Consider the following 24,364-nt stretch of genomic DNA (forward strand, 5'->3'; position numbering starts at 1 on the left):
GTGAAGGAAGCACGAATGTTAAGAACAAAAGATTGATCAAACGGTGTGAGTAGCCCTTGAATCTCAAAATCAGCGGGCCCCACCTTTCTCAGTGCATGTCTTGTTTCCCATCTACTTTTTTTTATGAGGTGATATCAACTTCCTCTTCACCTTAACTATTCATTATTCTATAAATGTGGAATGATATAAATTTATTCTAATTTATATTATTGAATTTTCCTAAAATTAAAGATTAAGATGAGGAAGTTTAAAAAACAATAAATGTATCATCTATTTTTTGTTAGAATCCCATTTTTTTTATAAGAATTAATCTCTCTTTCCACGGGATATGACTGACCTCTCAACAAAACAAACATTACTCATAAGAATAGAACTCTTGATCTAGTCAGGTTTTATGGCCTTGATTAAGTTTGTTTCCAACTACTCTCCTAAAAAAATTAGTTTAAAGGGTCAGAATTCAATAACATTATTCAATAAATCAATAATTCAACATTTGGCACATTCCAACCCTTCAAAACCATAATATCCATTGATTTCATCGTCATTTCTAGATCTTCAATAATTACAATAAATCTATCTATCTATCAATCAATCAATCAATCAATCAATCGAATGTTGTGATAATCAGAATCACAACGATGCAAGGAGCGGTGGGGAGGTTAGGGAGTTTCATAAGTCAAGGTGTATAAAATTTAAAAATTAGATATGCTACATAAATATATATATATAATAAGAACACTTATGTCATTTTCAATACATTATGTATAAACGTGGTTTTCTTTCCTCTCACTTTCCTTCTATTTTCAACAATACCGACAATAAACTTATCATCTTATTTTTATTACTTTTCTTTCCTTTGACTCTCTTTCCTTCCATTTTCTTTCATTCCTAAACCAAACATAGCCTTAGGATCGAGTAAGCGGTGTTAGTTGAACATATAATCGCCTTGCCGTGAACCACTACTTACTTGACCACAACACAGGCCACACTTATTTGGAATATCCTGCCGTCCACGCCTCAACTTTGCCCCTCTCCCATTTCTTCTCAATTTGTTTACGATATCTCCATTATAATAAATGATTGTTAATCTACATATGTTTAATATATTCCATATTAATATATTGCACTTTATAAAAGTTGGGATGTGGGTAGAATTTACCAGGCGTAAATAGAAATTGCAAAACAGAAAACCAAATATATTTTACATATCCAACGCTACCATTTTAAATCAATAAACATTAATTTATCAACAATAAAACTAGAAATAAAATCCAGTGTATTAAGTTGAAGAATTCCCAAAATGAATGACGTGTCTGGTTGAAAAAGGAAGAATGAAAAAGCGTGAAGGAAGCACGAATGTTAAGAACAAAAGATTGATCAAACGGTGTGAGTAGCCCTTGAATCTCAAAATCAGCGGGCCCCACCTTTCTCAGTGCATGTCTTGTTTCCCATCTACTTTTTTTTATGAGGTGATATCAACTTCCTCTTCACCTTAACTATTCATTATTCTATAAATGTGGAATGATATAAATTTATTCTAATTTATATTATTGAATTTTCCTAAAATTAAAGATTAAGATGAGGAAGTTTAAAAAACAATAAATGTATCATCTATTTTTTGTTAGAATCCCATTTTTTTTATAAGAATTAATCTCTCTTTCCACGGGATATGACTGACCTCTCAACAAAACAAACATTACTCATAAGAATAGAACTCTTGATCTAGTCAGGTTTTATGGCCTTGATTAAGTTTGTTTCCAACTACTCTCCTAAAAAAATTAGTTTAAAGGGTCAGAATTCAATAACATTATTCAATAAATCAATAATTCAACATTTGGCACATTCCAACCCTTCAAAACCATAATATCCATTGATTTCATCGTCATTTCTAGATCTTCAATAATTACAATAAATCTATCTATCTATCAATCAATCAATCAATCAATCAATCGAATGTTGTGATAATCAGAATCACAACGATGCAAGGAGCGGTGGGGAGGTTAGGGAGTTTCATAAGTCAAGGTGTATACACCGTTACCGGACCGTTACATCCGTTCGGTGGCGCCGTCGATATCGTGGTGGTGGAACAACCTGACGGTTCATTTAAATCCTCGCCGTGGTACGTTCGATTCGGTAAATTCCAAGGGGTTTTGAAAGCGCGTGAGAAAGTAGTTGATATTAACGTTAACGGTGTCAATGCTGATTTCAATATGTATCTAGATGGTAAAGGAGAAGCTTTTTTTCTTAGGGAAATCGATCATGATAATGGAGAATTTTATTCTGGATATGAAACTGATGATAATATTAGTAATAACAGTAATAACAGTAATAATAATGACACGGTTAAATCTCTTAAGTCTAAGAGCTGTAACTTTGATTCGGAGAATGATGGTAATAAGATTGTGGTGGGGAGGAGAGGTTCTCGCCGCGCTAGATTGCTCGGCCTTATGTTCGGTCGAAAGTCGTTGAAGGGGACAGTTGAAGAAGGAGAAGAAGAAGAAAGAGTAGAGGATGGTGATGGGAAAACTGTGGATTCAATTGAGAATGCTGAGGTTGCTGCAAACTTGTTGGAGCTTAAGTGGTCCACCAATCTCTCTGGTGACCAAACTACTCCGAAACAAGCTCACGACTTGTTGTACCTCGCTGGAGAATGTGGAGAAGTCAATGTTCATGATCAAGTTTTGCATTCTAAAACTGCACTCCTGCCTGATGTAAGTTCAATAACCATCTGTGTAGGGTGTATGCTTTAAAATGGTTATTGTGTCAGTATCTGATTCGTATCATATCGGATATTGCGATATTTCTTAGATGCTTTTCATAATTATATTTGTATGTTGCTTTATAAGTTTTAGCCATATCAATGTATCTGTCTTGTTCCGTACGTGCTTCCTAGATGAGCAAGTAGCCATTGATTATGGTTTTAGCTTGACAAAGACTACATGATGTTAAATTCGTATCATACAACTTTTTTTTTGTCTGATGGAATTATTAAATGAAGCCTGTTCTGGTTGACACTGATATGTGGGAGTTCTTCTTTAGGGTACAGAAATTGAGGAAGTCACCAACAATGTTGATCTTGGGATGCCAGTGATGGAAGTCTCTGAGTTTCATTCTGGGGCTCAGGGAACAAGTTGTTCTAATTCATTTGTTAGTACGTGTGATGTGACAGATGGTGAAGAGTTACAAACGTCCCCAAAATTTCAAACTGTCAATATGGGTCTAGGACGTTGTTCAAGTGAGGAAGTTGAGTCAAACTTTGTTACCAAACCTTCTGGTTCCAGTAGCCCGGATAACCAAACCTTAGATGAGAATGATAGGAAAGATAAAGATCTCTCTAGCACGTTATCATCTCCTGTGGAGTCTCTTGGTGATTGTTTACCTGGAAAATCTACCACGAGATCACCATCAGCAAGTTCAGAGGAAGAAAACTTCCTTTTTAGTGACCTTGATGAAAGCAGAACCAATGATCAATTGGCGGGATCAATCTCCCCTGAATATATTGATAAAGAAGATCATCTTTCTAATGAGAATGGAACCGAAAAAGTAGACCACTTAGGTTATGCAATTTGCAATTTGCATTCATCTCTGGAGAATTCTACCACAGTAAACCAAACAAGTGACCTTGAAGAGTTAGGAGTAATATCCAGCCCCATAGTTATCCCTAGAAATGAGGCTGCTAAGGAGGAAGCCGGGCAGCATACAGGATCGTTGCCCAACTTTTCCTCTCATAGTGACAGCATGAGACAAGCTTGTTTTCCTTTAAGTCAATCACTGAACTCAAGATCCACATCCTTGCTGTGGACATTTCCTGGTAAAGATAACTTGGAATATCTAAAATCAGATGAAAGCAAAGAAAATGAGCTATTGCACGAGGAGCCAGGTGCCAATGATTACCATAGTTCTGGAGAGCTCAACAATACTGTTCTGAATGTTCCCCTCGGTAAGGGATGTTCCTTTGTTTGTGTCTATCTGTTGAATTGAAAACAATCAATGTCTTTAAATAGTATTTCATATTGTTCAAATAATGTACTGAACATACTGTTTTTGGAGAAGAGTCTAAATTTAATACACCGTCGGTCTACAATTTTTAAACTATCAATCAATTATATATCAATTTTTTTTACTTTTAAAGTAGTTATTCTGATAGTCAAATATTTTAATGACATGGCAGTGCATGATTGGATGACTACAAAACTTTCACATTGGCTGTTCATCAAAGTTTATTCCTTTGAAGAATGGTATTTGTGATAGTTAATTAGCATGTTGTTGCTGCAATTTGTAATTTTACTAAATATTGGAAGCAACATACTTTCTACATGACTTTAGTTTGAGCAGACTTGTCTCCTGTGACCTGCATTATGGTAGAGCAAAAATGGAAGACTTCTGTCATTATTGTTGATTTGAAATTTGCTTCTTAAGCATTAAACTCTAGCTAGTCAGTAGTCACCATATTCATTTATCATTTATGCAAACAATACTCCTCGTAAAAACTTATTGTATGAAAGGATGGAAGCTGGCACTACTTCTAAAGCATTCAATGCAGAAAATTTGGTTAGACTTTTCGTAAACACTTGTTGTATGAATAATTGGAAGGTGACACTACTTCTAAAGCATTTGATGCTGACAAATTGGTGGGTAATAAGTTTTTTTGTCCCTTAAATTGTGAGGGATAATAGGCTTTTATTAGAGTGATCATCATTATTTTCCATGGGATGCAGCTGCTCCATTTGTTTCAAGCATGCTATCTTTGGAAGTCAACAACCATGTAAAGTTTAAACTGAAATGCAGATACACCTCTTGACCAAGTTGAGAAAAATGTTACAGGTGATCCATCAACACTCAACCCTTCCCCCAGCGGAAATTGGCGAGTCTGGCCTTTCTCCTTGAGGAGATCAGGATCTAAAAGCCCTTTGCCCCCAACTCCAAGCGATGCCAAAAATACTACTTTTACTAATTCTCCTGAGAATACAATTAGAGAAGATGCAGACAAAAATGAGCTCAAACCCAATTTTATGAAAAAGAAGGTTAGGGAAAATACTCCAACTTCTGAACAGGTATCTTTGTTGAATCTGAAGGAAGGGAGGAACACTGTAATTTTCACTTTCTCTACAGCTATGCTGGGGAAGCAGCAGGTATCATGAATATCAATGATTTTATTTTAAGAATGCGAGGTCCAATTCTCCTTTCCTCTTACATATCTTTAATTGAAATGTCTCATCCACTAGTATTTCTTTATTTATTTTTTATGCTCAATTAACAGGTTGATGCTAGAATATTTTTGTGGAAATGGAACACTCGTGTAGTGATCTCAGACGTGGATGGGACGATTACAAGGTGAGGTTATATCTTTTCGGAGAATGAAGTTGTTACTTCACTCAGACAATGCATTGGTTAATATTCATTCTATTAATGATTGTTTTCTTTTTCATCGTTAATTTACCTACCAAATGAAAGATACTTGGTGCCTACTTAAAAATATGCTCCTCTGCAATCTCGTCTAAATCTTAGAACTAAGTGAATCTATTTAGTTTGGCTCAATAAAAAATTCTATGCATCTCCTAACTAAGATTTACTTGCAATATGATGTCTTCCCCAATGAGCTTTGCAATCCATGTTTTTTAGACAGGAGAAAACATGTCTCGGCAGATTTTTTCCACATATATGTCATGGTCAAATCTAGTGTGCCATGCAAGCATTAAACTGCTCTATGATGCTTAAAAATGGTGAACAATTAAATTCTCTTTGAAACTTGTTTCTTTTGAGCCCCATACCTCTACTTCTGTTATCACTTGAAGAAAACTAGACATGGGTCTCCCGAGCTTGTCTTTAGTTTATAGTGCTAACAGGATAAAAACAGCAGTTTCATCTGCTTGTTCAGCTGTTTGCTGCCCAAAAATCATATGCATCTTATTCTATGCTATATTTTTGTTTATGGTTGTTGAGATAATTAGAATATTCTATATTGGATTAAGATTAAATATATGATTACCAAATCATATCGTGTATTATCTTTCTGATTCTATTCCCTAAAGTTAATGATTGTGTTATCTATTCTTGCATATTCTAAAGTTAATGATTGTATAAATAGAAAAAAAGAATGATTGCATACAAATCACTCAAAACAATTTAGATAAACAATTTGTGCTTTTCAAGTTTGATGAATTGTAGAGATTGTTTGAATTTCCTTCCAGTTTTCTGCAAGCATATAAGCCTTTTCTTATTAGAATCCATGTCTTCTGCTTCTTTCCTATTTTAGTTTTAGAATTTCTAAATCTGGTGTGACAATGGTAATTTCTTTCTTTTGTTTCATGTCTTACAGGTCAGATGTTCTCGGCCAGTTCATGCCATTGGTTGGTGTTGACTGGTCACAAACAGGTGTTGCACATTTATTCTCCGCTATCAAGGTTCCTTCATCCTTTTCAATCTGTAAATGTTTTAAGATTCCTAAAACGTGATAATGTGGTTAAATCCTGAATATGTATTGCATTTAGGCATTTTTTGGGCCAGTAGGCTCAAAACATATAGTTTGTTGCTTTGTATGCTTAGACCACGAATTTTTACTTCTATTTAAATGTTTTATCATTCTAATGATGATTAGTTTCCTGTGAGTTTTGAACGTAAACTCACCAAATACCTCCCCTTTAACAATTTTATACTCATCTTTTTTACATGGATTCATAGTCTTTTTTCTACCTTGTGGGACTGAGACTTGGTTGTTGTTGGAAATCTTTATGGTACTTTCTCTTGACTATATCACATTAAACAGGAGAATGGTTACCAGCTGCTTTTTCTCAGTGCTCGTTCAATTTCTCAGGCCTATATTACACGACAATTCCTAGTCAACCTTAAACAGGTGATGCATAGATTTAGCAATCAGTTTACTTTCTCAACCATGGATTGAAAAAAAGGAAAACAAGGAAAGTAAGCAATTTACATTTCATACTTATTTTTATATTGCAGGATGGGAAGGTTTTACCAGATGGTCCTGTTGTTATTTCCCCAGATGGACTCTTTCCCTCTTTATATCGAGAAGGTAACAAGTCTGCTTATCTTCTTTTCTGCTTCTTTGTGTTTCCTTTCTTCTATTTTTCTTGCAAATTCTTTCCCCAATTCATATAGTGTGCAAGTGTTCATGATAAACTTGCCTCCTGGGACTACCTTTTCTCTTTTGGTAATGGAACTACTTTTATCGAAATGTAAAAAAAAATACAATAATCAAGTCTTAATCCTACCAGATGAGGTCATCTATATCGATCAAACGACGCCATATTCATTGACAAATCATTGATTTTCAAATCTTTAATAGTTTTACCTATATGGTTTTTTGGCCTCCATATGCCTATATAAATTGGTCTAACCTTCATTTGATCTAAAATTCTTACCGGAGCTTCTACAAATCTCCTCCACACATGCCCAAATCACCTAAGGCGAGATATTTTCTACAATACGAGTTACCACAACTTTTTCTTTGAGAATTCATTCCTAACAATATCTTGTATAGTGTGTCCACTCATCCAACGCAACATTCTCGTCTAGGACTCTGCCTTGTATTTTAACACTAGTCTTGACTTTATTATACATATCATTGATTGTTCGGATGTAGGCGATATGAACTCCTTTATACTCTAGAGCTTCCACAATAGCTGGACAAAACCTTAAGATTTTAACACTTGCAGTGTGCCTGTGATGGACGTGATGTTTCACACTTAATTGATTTTTGGAATTTCTACGGCATGGTTTATGAACTTTTGATCTTTTGAAAATATATCACAATCTCATATAGACAATAATTTCTGACTTCTGGACATCACATGCTATTTTGCTTTTAAGTTATCTCATGATCCATTGGCCATTCAAATGAGAGTATGAGATTCTTGGTCTTGCCTTTCTAATAATTGGACTAAAACATATTTCTTTTCTGTTTCCAGTTATCAGGAGGGTTCCTCATGAATTCAAAATTGCATGCCTAGAGGTTAGTAGTTTACTACTGTCAGTTATTAAAATAGGCATCATTTTAATATTTTTCAGCATAATGATTGTCTTATTAAATATAAGTCAAATTTTAATGTCTCCAGGGCATCAAGACACTTTTTCCCTCTGATTGCAGTCCATTCTATGCTGGTTTTGGAAATAGGGATACGGATGAAATCAGCTACCTGAAGGTCGGAATCCCTAGAGGAAAAATCTTTATCATTAATCCCAAGGTAAATAAATCCTTATTGTTTTAAAATAAATGCTAAGAGTTCCCGAAAAATGTTTCAATTCTGTCAAACCTCCTTTCTTATTTTTAAGTTTGCAGGGAGAGGTTGCTGTAAACCGTCTTCTTGACACGAGATCATATACTTCTCTTCATGCTCTCGTGAATGGAATGTTTCCCTCTACAAACTCGTCTGAGCAGGTTTAATTGCAAATAACCTTTCTCCTTTATATTCTTCATAATTTCATTATATGGGATTGTGTTCCAATTTTAATCCTAGATTTAAAATTTAAAGCAAAGCTTGCTAGTTGTGTGAGAGAATTGTGGATTATTGTATACTTGGCTTGTGATATAAATTCTAATTACAATGTTATGCTTTGAATGAAAGTATGATACTTTTATGCATTTGGTTGTGATGTAACTTATTTTGTGGCCTTGTTCTTGCTGAACATTGGTTGCAGGAGGATTTTAATTCATGGAATTTCTGGAAGCTACCCCCTCCTCTTGTAGACTGAGAACCACGTTGACTTTTTTGGCTTAATTATATTGGTCTGGATATGTATGGGTGCATATTGTGCTGCTGTCTCTACAGTTCTATGGGTAAGTTTCTTTTCAGCTCCACATAACCTGTTCAGTCTCCAGGATAGTTTTAGCTATTGGATGCTTATATATAAAGGTATTAACTCATGTATTTCCTTTTATTCAATCAGATTTTTTGTAGGAGATGTCTTCATACAAAGGGTGAGCTTAAATGTAACATTAAGGTTGTTGTTTAATGACCAAGAGGTCATATGTTCAATCCTGGAAAGAGTCTTCTCTGCCTTCTGGGTAAGACTACATGCATCTACCATCTCCATACCCCACTAGGTGGGAGAGCCTCATGCACTGGGTCACCCTTTAAATGTTTTTAGCCTCTTCTAGCATAACATATTAGAAATTAAAGATGATTAGACGCCTCTTCATAAAAATTAGAGTATTATATTATGTTAACTATATATACACCATTCTGAATGTGCAATTGTGCATGCTACTTCATTTTGATAATTTTTTGCTAATACAGGTGATGTTGCTATGCCCATTGAGAACAGGCTCATTCTGTTGTCAAAGTGTGCTGATGGATTAATTTATAGGAACTCAATTTTTTGGAAGCAATCTTATGAAAGGGAATGATACATTTTGCATGCTGCTGCTAAATCAACTTCCTTGCTTGATGCTGTGAGATCACATCAATTTTCCCCTTAGTATAGTTTAATAATTTGATTTCATGACCACTTAAGTCATGGAATCCCACACATCTGGCATCTGTCTATAGATTAGTGCCTAGTCAAGTCCTTTTCATTTGATTTTGCTTAATTGTATATGTACTATCACTGTATACCGGAATCACTACTCAGTTTCATTTTCCAATAATGTTGAAAAGTTTATTCTTCTTTTATAATTCTGTTTCTTTTAATTTGTGGATTTCAATACTTCATTAAGTGGCAGTTTAAATAATTCATCCAGATTGATTAATGATTGAATTGGTGTTCAAATTAGATTAATTGTTGATCCACAAAAAAAGTTTATCCTTGTGACTGAGTAAATGATTAATTAGGTGATATTATAAATATATAAAATAATGAGTAAATTACATTAATACCTTTAAAATTTAGTTAAATTTTATAAACTACCCATCTATTTTTATGAGGGACGATAACGAAGTGGGTACTACTTATTCGTACTCATAACTATATGTATTTGTAGTTATCTGTGTAAATAACATATTTGCTGATAATCAACAACTTTTCAAATTTAATTACATTTTTTACTTTTTCTATTTATTAAGATGAGATATGAGAATCTCTGTTTCATTCTTCTGATGGGGATAGTTGGGCATGAGGCCACAGGGCTAAATGGTTGAAGTAGGATTGTCATTATGATTCATGGTTCTTTATGGTTTGTTGTGCCATAATTGCATTGATTCACCACCTGAACAATGATTTACGATGGACCTATAAAAGACATAGTTGACCTATAAAAGATTGAAATGGGCACACCCCATTGGTCTCATAGGATGATGTGGGTAAACAAATATGAATCACTTTTGCTAATTTATAAAACACAGATAAAGTAAAATGAGTTTATCATTAGATATATATCAATTATCAAGAATTGGTAGAGCCTCACAGTTCATGAACAAATAGAAGCCATCTTTCTTTGCATGTAGGAAGTTGACAGGGCAACCGAATGGTTTGTTGGCTCACCTGCCTCATTTGCTCTTTCACGTTTCCACTTCTTATTTATTTTCCAATACCTGTTTATTAAATTAATGTACATGGTTTTTTACTACTATACCCCTCCCCTTAGTTCTGAACTCACCAAACATGAGAAACATATATGATAATACATAGGTAATTCCCACTTTTTTCTAGAAATTTTGTTGACTGTCAATAAAGGAAGTAATAAGCTCATAACTTTTTTGCAAATGGATAATTTAGTTCTAGTTTTTTTGCTTTTCTAATGTACCAAGAAAAAAAAGAAGTAATATAGAACAAGGAAAGGACAAATGGAAGTACATGAATGGCTACCATGATTTAATATTTACTCTAAATCTCCAACCTTTACTTCCAATCCTTGCTGATTACTCTTTCATCATATTTATTAATCTAATCTGGTGAGTGCAGAGTTCATTTAGATATATAGTTACTTTGCTCTTCCATTTCAGATACTTCTGTGAATACTGTTCAAGACTCAAGGGATTCAAGGTATGAGTCTTCTAAAGATGATGCCATCTAAATCTTTGGTTATCAGAATCAATTTGATCTTCTTGGCCTTTTCTCTGCTTATTTATGCAATCCTTCTTCTCCATCCATTGCCTTCTGCTTATTTCGATAACGCAGCCTCCCTTGTAAGGTGTTCCTTAAGGGAATGTCATCAAAAGGTAAGGTAAGCATACCCTTAGTTTTTCATTTGATAGTCATATATATATATATATGCATGTGCATATGAAGCATTTTTTTGTGATCAGTCTTTAATTATTTGGTTGATATTCAAACTTGTAGACAGAAAAAGCCTTCAAAATGAAAGCAGTATTGGAGGAACATCAAGTAAAAGCACTTAGGCCAAAGAAGACTGCAACTAAGATAAAGGTGCCTAGCTTCTTCGGCGAGATGGGGAAAGGACTAAAGATAGGAATGGTGAACATGGATGAAGATGATGTTAGTGAATGGAGTTTGCATGGAAAAACAATACCTGTTTCTTTTGAAAGGGTATCAGAGTTTTTCAATTGGACAGATTTATTTCCTGAATGGATAGATGAGGAGGAAGAGAGTGATGTGCCATCATGCCCAGAGATACCAATGCCAGAGTATGCAAAATATGAAAACATGGATGTGATTGTGGCTAAGGTGCCGTGCAAGTATCCGGAAGAGGGCTGGGGGAGGGACGTTTTTCGGTTTCAAGTTCATCTTATCGCCGCGAATCTAGTGGTGAAGAAAGGAAAGAAGGATTGGAGATGGAAGACAAGAGTGGTTTTGTTAAGCAAGTGTAGACCAATGCCAGAAATATTTCCATGTGATAACTTGGTTAGGAAGCAAGGTGATTGGTGGTATTATGAACCAGATTTGAAGAAGTTGGAACAGAAGGTTTCATTGCCTGTTGGGTCATGCAAATTGTCATTGCCACTCTGGGAACAAGGTATGTATAATATGCTTTTTTTTTTTTACCTTCTTTGAACATTTGATGAGCATGCATTCAAAGTAAAAAATGAAAATAGAGAGTTCACTGCCAGAAAATGGTTGAAGCTTGATAAGGATGTTAAGTGATTAGGCTTCTCTTATTATTTCATATGTTATAGGCTTTGGATTTTATTTGGTACTATCAATTATATTCCCTCACATTTTTGCTAAAGAATTAATCTATTTTGCATTTTTGGGTGTGTGGCCTTCTCAATAAAAATCACTCCTAGGAATTGAACATTTGATCATCTTAGGATCTAGCGATGCTTTATAGATTAACACTGATTAAAAATGAACATGTTAACTATAATTATAAATGATTACACAAATGAAATCAAATAGCATAACCGATAACTTTTACTCTCCTTTGAGTAGAAGTAGTCTAACCGTTTGATTTTATTTTCTTCATTTGTCATTTATTTATGAAAGTTTTGTCTTGATATGTAATTATTCATTACCAACTACCAACTACTATATGTATTTCCTTGTAATATGTGAGCTAATCACTATTAGATTAAGAATTTGAGATACCTTATTTTAATGTCTTTATTTCTATGATTTTTAAGAAAGTATAATATTTATGTACAACCAGTTATCTATCATTTATTTAAATTACTATAATAATTAAAAAATAAATGGTGAGTAATACAATAATAATGTAAAAAACTCATATGGTATACATTTTTTTATAATAAAAAAAAATAAAGTTGGTTTTTCCTAACCTGCAAAGTTAGTTAGTAAATAGCTTTCACATTTCACAATCTATGATTTAATTGAAGTTTCATTGTCACTTTTTCAGGTATTGATGAGGTTTACGATTTATCCAAGATTGAAAAAAGTGTGAGAAACAAAGTTAGGATCAAACACGAGGCTTATGCCACAGTTCTTCATTCATCCGAAGCCTACGTTTGCGGCGCAATAACACTCGCCCAAAGCCTAATCCAAACAGGAACCAAACGCGACCTTATTCTCCTCATAGATAACTCTATCTCCGTTCCCAAACGCCATGCCCTAGCTTCCGCGGGTTGGATTATCCGAATCATAACCCGAATCCGAAACCCCAAAGCAGAGAAAGGAACCTACAATGAATATAACTATAGCAAGTTTCGGTTATGGCAGTTAACCGATTACGATAAAATCATCTTCATCGATTCAGATATCATTGTGCTTCGGAATCTCGATATCCTCTTTCACTTCCCTCAGATTTCAGCAACGGGGAATGATCAATCGATCTTCAATTCAGGAATCATGGTTCTTGAACCATCGAATTGTACGTTTCGCATGTTGATGAAGAACCGAGACAACATCATTTCGTATAACGGTGGTGACCAAGGATTTCTGAATGAAGTTTTCGTGTGGTGGCACAGGTTATAAGTTTTACAACTTAAAATAATAACTTATAGGTCCTTCATATTTTATTAAATTTAAAACTATAGTAGTATTTTAAATTACGGTTGCAATTTGGTTTGTGGTTACTATAATTGCAGCCGTTGTCATGCAGATGATGGTTGTTGCGATGTGAATTATTTTGTAATTAAACAAATATTTTTACCAAAATGCGGTCTCATGCAGCCTAAAGTGACCTAAATGGGGTCGATGCAGCCTAATGCAACCAAAATGTAGTCTGATATGCCCTAATGTGACCCAAATATATCGCAGCATAATACAATCAAAATGTAGTTTGATGCGATCTAATGTCGCACACATGCACTTCAATGCAATTGCGCTATAAGGCAGTGGTGTTGTATTACTATAATTCAGTGTCACACTGCATCTATATTTTGATGCGGTTGCAGCAGTCAAAACCTAAAAATTGTTATATGGACTATGATTGCAATTTAAACTGCCACACTAATTTATTGATTATTTTCTAATACAGGTTACCTCGGAGGGTGAATTTTTTAAAGAATTTCTGGGCGAACACAACGTTGGAGCATAGGGTTAAAAACGGGTTATTTGAATCCGACCCACCAAAGGTTTATGCGATTCATTATTTGGGTTGGAAACCGTGGCATTGTTACATGGACTATGATTGCAATTGGGATGTAGAGGAACAAAGGGTTTATGCGAGTGACGTGGCACATCGTAGGTGGTGGAAGGTTCATGACACAATGGATGAGAAGTTGCAAGGTTTTTGTAGGTTGACAAAACAACGTCGTACTGAGCTGAATTGGGAAAGAAGGATTGCTAGGAAGAAAGGATTTCCTGATGAACATTGGAAAATTAATATTACTGATCCTAGACGACGTGGTTCACTTTTGATGGATTAGGATTTCTCTATTTTATTTTCCACCCCTTTATTTGTTTGTTTTTTTATGTATATGAAATGATATAATACACATTTTCCAAGTCGTCTATTAGCATGAATTATCCGTTCTAGAACCTTGGCTATGTTTTTAGTTTATTTTTTTGTGAAAAAAAATGAAGGAATACATAAACAACTAACAACAAAGGAAAACAATGGAGGATCCTATTCCTCCTAAGTTTAAAAAATATACTACACATCATAGTCATTCATTTGAAAGAAATCTAATGGTTGGAATTAGTGAGTAAACTCCAATCATAAGAATTTTTTAGAATAAATGATTAAGATATGAAGTAAGTTTTTTAAACTTATTCTTGAAGTAAATAGATCTCCTCTCAGAAAACAAATCATTTAAGGGTATTACATGAAAGTGGAAGAAGGTTCTCCATAATGAACAAGGGAACACTTTGGAGCTTCTCAATTTAGCAATGGCATTAGTGTAATAATTAGCTTCTCCATGAGAATAAGAATACATTTGCTTCAATGCCCTTGATCTAAACCTGAGTGAACCAAGGACAAGTAGGAAAAAAGAGAGTAATTTCTTTATGTGAATCATTCCATGTCACATAAAGATAATACAGGAACTTCTTAGAACTAAGAAGTAGAACTTGCAAGTGTCTGAATAATAGTTTTATGCCACGGATTAGAGAGATGCTCCACAAGGTTATCAATTGGTCCAACATGAGTCACTGAAGCTTGTACAAAGATGCCAAGGATTGCCACCATTGCAAGTCTCCCTGTAATCAGAAGATTAACAACAACTATGGAACCAATCTTGAGTATTATATATCAATTCATAAAAATTAAAGAACTTAGAAAAATGTTACCATTCTTAATCTCTTTAAGCTTCCAATCATGAGCATTTTTTATGTCTTTAGCTAGGCCAAGAGGATTTAACAGAGGTCCCCCAGGGTACCTGTTTGTTGAAACAAGATTATATACATCGATGTCTACTAATTCAAGTATAATGAAATAACAATTCTTGCTCAGAACGATAGTTACAGAACACAGAAGGACCAATCCAATGAAATAACAATTCTTTAGCTCGGAACAATGAAATAAATACCCTGGCTCTAAGCCTTCTAGTGAAGCTTCCAATCCAAAGAAGGACCCTTCTTTAGCTTGAGATCCAGGACTAACGAAATCCATGTACCTTTTTGTTTCAGCAAACCTGTTCAAGTAAAAATGATGGAATCACAAGTTTACAGGAGGGTCCCAACTCATGAAGCAGAAGTTGGTAGCTTAAGACTAAAATTGTACCCCATCAAAAGTAGTTGAACAATGATGAGTGTTCCTGTGTTTGCAAACTCGTACTTTGCTGCGCCGGCTTCATACCAAACTGGTATCTTACTAAGTCCTGTGACACGAAGTAGCTGCACATATCACTAAGAAGTTCAGGCCTTCACAATGAAATCTGGTTGTAAGGGTGCTAGTATTTTAATAGTCAACTTTTTTATTTAAATTAAATGCCTCAACTTATGGAGCATAATAGATTGTATCGTTTTTTAATTATGAAGTAGATTGTATCAACTTAATACAAAGATACCAACAAGATGTTGATCTAGTGGTGTAAGACACCATTAGATATCCAAGATGACCAAAAGGTCAAGAGTTCAACCTGGGAGCGACACTTGTAATCACGAACCCCGAAAGGATTAGTTCCTTACCCAAAAGTGTGAGATGATAACTTTTGTAGTACAAAAAAAAAACTTAATAGCAAAGATGATACTCCAATTAATCTTTTTTGGAAACAAGAATTTGAGGTTAAAGGTGACTATCTCATTCTAGGATCAAGGCCTCAAGGCTCAACAATCTCTTGCTAAGCTATTTATAGATAACTCACCAATCAATTTAGTTAATGTGGTCCACTCTTATGGATTGTGTCAACCATTGCAAATGCTAAAAAAATGTATATGTTGTGACTCACATCTGTGACTAGAATACCCAAGACCCCAAGCATTGCAAAGCGGGAATGAACCAGCTCTGCTTGCACATACCACCTCAAGCTTTTAGGATCTTCTGCAAGTCCAAGTGGGTCGAACCCGAAATCTCCAGCCAGACTGTAAAGATTTATGTTATGTAAAAACTTCAAGTGACAAACAAAACAAGTTCACACAATGCAGCAGAAGATGAATTAGTAGTCAAAATACAAAGAGCTATTAGGGCCTCACGTTCCATCAAGATAAGGTGGGGGATCAAGTCCTGGAAGCCATGTAGGTCGCTGTTGTGCTGCAACAGAAATCTGCCTTCTTCTTTGAGTGACTCCTGCTCTTGCAGCAGCTGCATCAGATCCCAGCCAGGAGTATTTTCCCACAGGTGAAGTTTTATCTACACCCTTATTGCTGAATAAAGAGCATGGCTGAAAAGTGAAGCTTCTTCCTATTGCTAGGGCCATTGTTTCCTGATTATCTGTTCTGGTAGTGATTGAGGACCACAAACCTAGTGCTAAAGAAATGCCACTTTCATTACAACCACACATGCATTTATTCTTTTTATCAGACATAATCCATTTATTTGTTTATGTTGTTTTTTTGTTTGAAAGTAAAAAACGGTCCCACTTATCCATGGAGATTTCATACTTGGATAACAAACATCTGCTTCTAATTCGTTTTAGCTAGTAACAATTTCCTCCTACACAGCAGCTTCAACCTTCAAGACCACTCCAGATATAAGAACATTGTGGTTTCCAAATTTCTTATAATCAATGAACACAGACCTCAACATCTCCCATAATCAAAACTAAGTTTACAAAGAAAAGGTTGTGATCTTAACTGTGTACTGCCTGAGGCAGCACCTTTCAGGTTTTTCAGACCTTTTCGATTCATATTGTAGCTCAAAAAAATCAAAAGTGGAGGCTTAGACTGGGAAGGCCCCTCCCACCGCAAGGCCTATGTTGAAGTATTCAACTAAATTAGGGATTAGTAACCCTAAAAAGGAAAAAGGGATTCAAATGAACATGATAGAATTCTAGGTCCAACTAACATTACCTTGAAAGAAAACATAATATACTAGTACAACATGACAAGCATCCTGGGATTTCCCCCTTTAACTACTTAAATATCACAAATGAAATTCACAAGTTTAAATGAATATGAATTGTCTAAAATAGTGAAATGACATTAGTTAAACTAAGAGCTGACATTAGATCGATGACCATGTCCAGAGTATCATCGCCTGCTGGACATACTAAATGAACTGACTTTCATTGGGGTGGCAATTACCAATGGAGCCTCGGGAGAATCAGTGACTGCAAACTTATCATGCATAAATCGGCTCTCAACAATGGAATCATTCCTGAGTACTATCTTGTAGCAGTAGCAGCTCTTTAGACCCTGTTGGTTACGGTAGCACTCATGAGAACCATCCTTGACTTGTTGGAAGTTCCATATCACACTGAATTTCCCAACTGTAGCTACTATATGGCGCTCTTGCTTCCCATTCTCTGTCACCTAAGCAACCAAGAAGAGACATCATAATATATATTCCCACAAGAAAAATCACACTTAGAAATTGTGAGTCATGATCTAACTTTAGGAGAGAAATGTCATGCAAAACTACTGCAATCTCACAATCAAGTGTAAATCAATAAACAATTAACAGGCACTGCTATAAACTTGTTAATCTTCACCTAGATACACTCATAGAAAAAGCAAAAGACTTGCATAGAAATCTCCGTTCAAATAAGATGTCAATAATATATAACTTTACATTCAGTAGATGATAGAGTTCTTCACTAACAGATTCAAGAGCAATGCTTCAGTTCACTGAATGAAATAAGAGCATGGCAGCACGTTAAAGAAATTATGCAATGAAAGAAAAAGTTATTAGATTACAAAATAGACCTTAGCTCATCTTCTATAATGCAATAGAAGATGTTAGTTAACTGTATCAAATATTAATAGTGAACATTGAGTGTCTAACTTTATTTGTTTGGAGTTATTTGCAATGCTACTACTAAGGTAATACTTCCTAGTACTGCAAATAACTCAAAATATTACAAGCTCACAGTATTGGCTAATGTGTGATACATAAGCTAACATGCCCTTGTATTGCAAATTTGCAATTAGGGAACCGAATGTTTACGATTGATACTGTACAGTATCATAAACCATGATTTAGAGGGTAAATACACAGCAATAAGTGGAAATTGAAGAAATGAATATAAAGGTAATAACATTTGAAGCCAAGACAAAACACACTTTTAAAGATTCTTATAGATTAAAAAACAAAAGGCTTAAAAAGTGAAACAATCCTAAGGAAGCAGTCAGAAAATTTGAACTTACCCATGAAAACTGAGCATTGCGGAATTTGTTATTAGCTCCAGCTAAATGTGAATCCAGAGGAGACAGCTTCAACAACCTAGGAGCAGCAATCCTGTTTCCCATGCGTCCGGAAAAACCAGTTTTCATGTTTCCATCTTTGTCACTAAAGATGGTACAAATAAGAACCAAGTACGTATCAGTTGTACCCACAATCCACTTTCCATCAAAGGTGACATCAACATGAGTAATAGGTGAGCCAAGACCAGGGAAAGCTGTTTTTGCCTGCCTCATAGAACTGACCGAATACAATCGAATCTTCCCATCCAAAGAACCTACAGCAATAGAACCATCACCAGTGGTGGCAAAGCACTGAAAGTTAGTCCCCCTTGAGAACTGATGCCCTTGTGCCCAATTCAAAACAGGAGTGTTACTAGAATCAACCAGATCTTGAACTATCCCATGGCGATCACGCATATCCCACCTACAAAGCCGGTTATCATCCAACCCTAGAAAAGTTGACCCTGAAGGGTCCATCTGAGCACCCTTACTATCATTGTGAATATCCCTCATTGTAATCTCAGTCCCATCCTTTCCGAACTTCCATTCTGTCACAACCTTCCCGGTCTCAATATCGAGCTGATGAAGCCCTGTTGAATGAAGCGTCTGCCTCCCTGTATTTGGACTCATTAAAAGCATGTTTGTCTCAGCCTTCATTAGAAGCGTTTTCTTCGGCGTCACAAAAGCCGAAGAACCTTTACTCTGGTATCCATCAGCAAAGTTAACAAAAGCACCTTTCCCGTGAATCCCATGGGCGAAATTCTTCACAACCTGAATCCCATTATCACTAACCAAGAAACTGTTATCCAATGCACCCAAAGCCAAACTCTGGATACCACCGTTCGAAGCTTCCTCAAACTCCTCCCTCAAATCTTGTGTCGGCCTAGCCGGGCTCGGGCTCTTCGAAAAACTATCCTCAGCATCTTCCCACATGGAATCATCAGCAGCTTCTGGATTCGCCCAACCAATGAAATCCTTTCCAAAAATCTTAACCTTATTTTTCTCATTACCCTCAACATTATAAGTGTTCTCAAACAAACAATTCTCAAATTGAGTCACGAAAACCTTACAATGTTCTTCAGTAAAGAATTTCATAGCCCAAACACCACCTGCAACGAAATCAACGCGACGCTGATCGCTGAAAATTTTCATTTGCATTTCCACACTAACCTTCGATCGAATCTTCGAACCAACTTTCAAAACCCAAAAACTCTCAGAATCCCTAACTTCTTCTTCATCATCATCATCTTCATCTTCATCATTAACGGTGTTAGTTTTAACGAAAGAGTAAGAGGTGAGTTTTTCAGATGTTACCCATTTTGCTTTAGGAGTGTTGCCACCGACGTGAAGGTAAAGCTTAACGGCGTTAGGGATGTTGGTTGAAGAAGAGTATTTGAGTTTCAACGCTTTGAGTTTGGCATCCACGTCATCAATGGAAATTGGAGATTTGATTCTTCGATCTGAACTTGAACCTCCTTCATCGTTTTCATTGGCATCTTCGAAATTTGTTTCTTCGTTTTCATCTTGTTCTGAATCAGAACTTGAGAACAGTTCTTCGCGACTGTGATTTGCACCCATTACTAATTCTTCTGTTAAATTGTGAAATCAAAATCAGATTCGAAGAGAGAGCGCTAACTTCGAAATTTGAAAAACGGAGCGTTTTGTGTTTTTGGTTTAGGGTTTTTCCAAAATATAAGAAAAGTGTGGCACTGTGACAGTGATATATGATATGATGTGGCAAACTTACCGTTTGAGCTCTTCAAAAAAAACAGTATCTTCTACTAAATTCTCTTCTAAATGTTTTTGCACACAAAATAATAAGACATATACTTCTAAATCAATCATTAGTAAATAAAATAAAATATAATTTTTTGATATATGTTATTTTTTATTTTATCTACATAACATTTTCCTTTAAAAAAAGTTTGTCCTCTCTATTTTTAGTATTAAATCTTCATCAAGGTCATCGTCATTGCATCATTAATTATATTTTTATTAGAAGGAATAAATAATAAAAATATAAATGGTAAATGATACGGATGGATGATACTTATTTTAGAGCTTCAAACTCTTTATTTGTATAATGGACAAACAGCTTTCTATTGTGGGTGGGAAAATTCGATCTATTATGCAGTATTGCAGTCAATATTGACACAAATGCTGCCAAGTACTTGTATTCAGATAACCTTCACTGAGGTGTGTGTTATTATTATTAGTGTCCTTTAAGGATGTCACTTGAATAACACTAACACCTGAACATCCATCTCCTCCACTATCTCTCATCATATCCCTCACCCTTCCTACATCATTCCACCTCCCAACAATGGCATAAAGATTTGACATTAATACATAAAATCCACCGTTTTTGTAATCTAAGAAAAATAACTTTTTGGCCAAGCTTTCCCCAAGCTTTACCTCTTGTTTGATGCAACAAGCACTTAACAAAGCTCCCCAGACAGCAGAGTCGGGTCGAATCTCCATGTTGTTAATGAGTTCGACAGCTTCCTTGAACAACCCTGCCCTGCCCAAGAGACCAACTATGCAAGCATAATGTTGCAAACCTGGAATCAATCCAAACTCCTCTTTCATGATGTAGAAGTATTCTGTTCCTTCACATACAAGTCCTGCATGAGTGCATGCTGCTAAAACTCCCAAGAAGGTAATTTTATCCGGTTTCAGCCCTTGTTCTTGCAGTTTAGCATAACAACTGAAAGCTTTATGTTCAAGTCCGTACAAACTGTAGGCTGATATGATAGAGTTCCATGTTGCCAAACAGGGATAATCGATGCGATAAAATACCTTCTCAGCATAGTCTAATCTTCCACACTTAGTATACATATCTATTAGAGCAGTTCCTGTAAAATCCTCCATGGTCACTTTGTTCCTAAGGATATAGCAATGCAGTGTCTCCCCAATCCGCAGGTTCCCAAGCTGGCAACACCCGGATAGTAAACTAGCTATAGTAATGGCATCTGGTTTTTGTCGACACATGTTCATTTTGCAGAACAACTCCATGGCCTCACTTGATTTTCCAGCCTGCACACAACCAGATATCACAGAATTCCATGTGATCAGCAATTTCTCGCTCATATCGTAAAACAATGACAAAGCAGCTTCTATCTCGTCAAATCTAAAATACATGCTTATCAGCCCATTTGCAACTAAGCAGTTGGTAGTGAGTCCACTTTTCAATCCATAACCATGGAAAGCACATCCAACAGCAAAATGAGCAGGATTAGTAATTCCATGAAGGATACTGATCAAGAAAACTGCATCTGGTTTTAAGTCTAACTGCAGAGTTTGGATAAAACACTCAGCCGCCGACTCTATATCACCCTTTTCAGAATAGCTAGATATGATCGCAGTTAAAGAAATCAGGTCTTTTGTCGGAAAATATTTGTAAAGCAATTTTGCCATATCTGTGAATCCTTGCTTTGCATATAGACAAACTAGCGAAGTAACGACAGAAGCATCATTGGTTAAGCCACATTTGATAATATAACAATGGACAGTTGCTGGAATAGCATTTGCTGACAGAAGGTTCATCATTGTCACTGGACTGGGTTGGAAACCTTCCCTTAGCATCTCTTTGAAGCACACAACCGCCTTGTCCGAATATCCATTTTGGCTATAGGCACCAATCATAGTATTCCAAGAGACGACATTCTTGTCCGACATTTCACGAAATAAGAAGTGTGATGCTTCCAAATGATCACACTTAGCATACATTGAAGCAAGGGCATTATTCAGTTGAGCACAGCAACCAAGGCCAGCTTTGATTCCAAACCCATGAATCGACCTTCCTTGAAGAATAAGCTCATGGCAACCGCAACAAGGTAGCAAACTAACAATTGTGGTTTGGTTAGGTCTGAAACAGTGTCTAAGCATGTATACAAAGAGGTGCAGAGCATGATAAGGATGCCCATTTTGTGAATAACCACAAATCAACGCGTTCCATGAAACAACATCCCTATGAGGCATATCATCAAACAGTTCGCGTGCATGATTGGTTAGACCAAGTTTCATATAAAAATCAACAAGAGAGGTATTTACATAAACAAATTGGTCGATACCCCGTTTAAGCAACTGGGTGTGAATCTGGGATACTTGAAATGGCGAAGTGGGTGAAAAAGAAAGGCAAGTTTTGATGAGTAAGGAAAATGTAAAATGATTGGGATTGGCATTAGACGCTAAAAGTTGACGAAATATGGAAAATGGGTATCTTGCATTGAGGAACAAAGAGTGAAAGAAAGAGAGATTAGAAGCAGTTCTGGTTGTGGAAGAGTAAAACGTAGAAGCCACATTCATGTTTCATAACCCACTGCATAGAACAGCTTATGTTAATGTTACTTAGGCTGATGGAGCGCCAGTTATATTACTAAGTCATTTTTTTGGTACTGCCGTTACCGATTAACAAATGTCGTTATCATGAATTGAATTTTTATATTCGGATCGAGCAGACTTTTGTACAACTAGCTAAGCGCCTTGTAATGGTAATATGTTGTTGGAAAGCAATCTTGTTATCTCATGAGTTCTTAATCATTCTATGCAATTATAAACTTTCTCTTCCATGCATCAAGTTATAGATCCATAAACTATTAAACAAAATTTGAATACTTGTCTGTTTTTTGCATTGAATGTGTAAAGGGGGGTAGTGAAATTCTACAATTCCCTTACAAGAGACCAATTTTTATTGCTTAATGTTCTAGTATTATACTACGATGGTTTTGTGATTTTATTCTAATGTTCTAGTATTATTATTCTTATTCACACCGAGTTGTGTTGTCATAACCCACACCGAAGATTATAAGATGTCGGTAAACAATGTTAATTGTAGAAGCATGTGAAGTGTCTTTTTTTCTTTTTAAGGAATAGAAGCATGGGAAGCTTATATTCGTTCACTTTGTAACCTATATTTACTATTATCATTTTGGAATATTCAATGGGTCTTTTCTAAGAAAATATCACGCAAAGAATTGTGTTCCAAAACCAAATGGGCTCATAGAAAAATAATATAAGGAAAAAAAATCATGTAGTGGAGTGAGATAAAATCTCCTTTTGGGAGGGTTAGGGAAGAAGAAATGGGAAAAGGAAGCACAAAGATCATTAAGTACAAGATTACAAGAATAATAGAATATTCACATAATATAAATATATATATATACTTATGCATTTTATATATTGTTATTATATCATCATTAATTCTTTTAAAAAATAATACAAACAAATGATAAATAATGTATTGGTTATATATAAATATTTACCTGACAGTAAATATATAATCACATGTAGTAGCATCACTAAAACTTGATGGATAAATTGGTTGTTTCCCTAATATCCAAAAATACTAGTCCTCATCAACCCCCACACCAAGAACATTATTATTTGGTAAAATTCTACTAAAACTGACAGAAAATTTGACCACTCTTCTATGTTTTATATTTAGCAATTTCTTACTGTTTATGCCATAGTATATATTCCCAACAAAATAATGTCCAATAGTACTATAGTAGCATGAGGATAGAACCAAAGTAAAAAACAGGAAACATGTGTACTTTTATGGACCTTAAATCCACGTGTGGGCCTTACATATGTTTTCTTTATGGACCTTAAATACTATAACAGAAACCAAGTGTACTTCATTTTTATTTTTTGAAAGGGATGAAATCCAAAATAAAAAGTTTGCCTAGAAAATTAAATTTTCAACTTTGGATATATTAAATGATGTATTTTTCATCAAAAAATAATAATTAAGTTTTTAAAGTATATGCAAAGTACTTATTAATAATTTTAAATATAAATTAAATAGAAAAGTCTGATTCAGTAA

General features: G+C 35.2%; 5 protein-coding genes across 12 annotated transcripts; 2 read left to right on the plus strand and 3 right to left on the minus strand.

Moving 5' to 3' along the window:
* Nucleotides 439–9,600, plus strand: LOC109343889 (phosphatidate phosphatase PAH2-like). 7 transcript variants are annotated; one of them, XM_019582398.1, is made up of 13 exons: nucleotides 439–681; nucleotides 2,023–2,711; nucleotides 3,040–3,940; nucleotides 4,825–5,132; nucleotides 5,261–5,334; nucleotides 6,320–6,404; nucleotides 6,767–6,853; nucleotides 6,961–7,033; nucleotides 7,929–7,972; nucleotides 8,076–8,204; nucleotides 8,300–8,398; nucleotides 8,659–8,797; nucleotides 9,258–9,600. In XM_019582398.1, exons 1-12 carry the CDS (start codon nucleotides 639–641, stop codon nucleotides 8,710–8,712), a joined length of 2,586 nt encoding a protein of 861 aa, XP_019437943.1. In that variant the 5' UTR covers nucleotides 439–638; the 3' UTR covers nucleotides 8,713–8,797; nucleotides 9,258–9,600. The 7 variants fall into 7 exon arrangements, with proteins under 7 accessions (XP_019437943.1, XP_019437944.1, XP_019437948.1 ...); XM_019582399.1 differs by having other exon boundaries at nucleotides 440–658; nucleotides 2,000–2,711; XM_019582401.1 differs by lacking the exon at nucleotides 439–681 and adding an exon at nucleotides 8,919–8,923 and having other exon boundaries at nucleotides 1,781–2,711; nucleotides 9,261–9,600.
* LOC109343893 (UDP-glucuronate:xylan alpha-glucuronosyltransferase 2-like) lies at nucleotides 10,639–14,280 on the plus strand. Of its 2 annotated transcripts, none has more exons than XM_019582407.1 (4): nucleotides 10,639–11,117; nucleotides 11,239–11,872; nucleotides 12,713–13,280; nucleotides 13,793–14,280. In XM_019582407.1, the coding sequence occupies exons 1-4, from the start codon at nucleotides 10,944–10,946 to the stop codon at nucleotides 14,181–14,183; spliced, it is 1,767 nt and encodes a 588-aa protein (XP_019437952.1). In that variant the 5' UTR covers nucleotides 10,639–10,943; the 3' UTR covers nucleotides 14,184–14,280. The 2 variants fall into 2 exon arrangements, with proteins under 2 accessions (XP_019437952.1, XP_019437953.1); XM_019582408.1 differs by having other exon boundaries at nucleotides 10,992–11,122.
* Nucleotides 14,737–16,722, minus strand: LOC109343896 (photosystem I chlorophyll a/b-binding protein 5, chloroplastic). Its single transcript, XM_019582411.1, has 6 exons — nucleotides 16,390–16,722; nucleotides 16,146–16,278; nucleotides 15,479–15,591; nucleotides 15,285–15,389; nucleotides 15,046–15,134; nucleotides 14,737–14,955 (listed from the first exon to the last, which is right to left on the minus strand). Exons 1-6 carry the CDS (start codon nucleotides 16,719–16,721, stop codon nucleotides 14,813–14,815), a joined length of 915 nt encoding a protein of 304 aa, XP_019437956.1. The 5' UTR covers nucleotide 16,722; the 3' UTR covers nucleotides 14,737–14,812.
* LOC109343892 (protein CYPRO4-like) lies at nucleotides 17,170–20,232 on the minus strand. The gene is made up of 2 exons (XM_019582406.1): nucleotides 18,502–20,232; nucleotides 17,170–17,667 (listed from the first exon to the last, which is right to left on the minus strand). Exons 1-2 carry the CDS (start codon nucleotides 20,113–20,115, stop codon nucleotides 17,386–17,388), a joined length of 1,896 nt encoding a protein of 631 aa, XP_019437951.1. The 5' UTR covers nucleotides 20,116–20,232; the 3' UTR covers nucleotides 17,170–17,385.
* On the minus strand, nucleotides 20,593–22,900 carry LOC109343899 (pentatricopeptide repeat-containing protein At2g04860). The gene has a single exon (XM_019582415.1). It carries the CDS (start codon nucleotides 22,843–22,845, stop codon nucleotides 20,680–20,682), a length of 2,166 nt encoding a protein of 721 aa, XP_019437960.1. The 5' UTR covers nucleotides 22,846–22,900; the 3' UTR covers nucleotides 20,593–20,679.

The sequence above is a fragment of the Lupinus angustifolius genome, chromosome LG03 (assembly GCF_001865875.1).
Source record: "Lupinus angustifolius cultivar Tanjil chromosome LG03, LupAngTanjil_v1.0, whole genome shotgun sequence".
Classification (NCBI taxonomy): domain Eukaryota; kingdom Viridiplantae; phylum Streptophyta; class Magnoliopsida; order Fabales; family Fabaceae; genus Lupinus; species Lupinus angustifolius.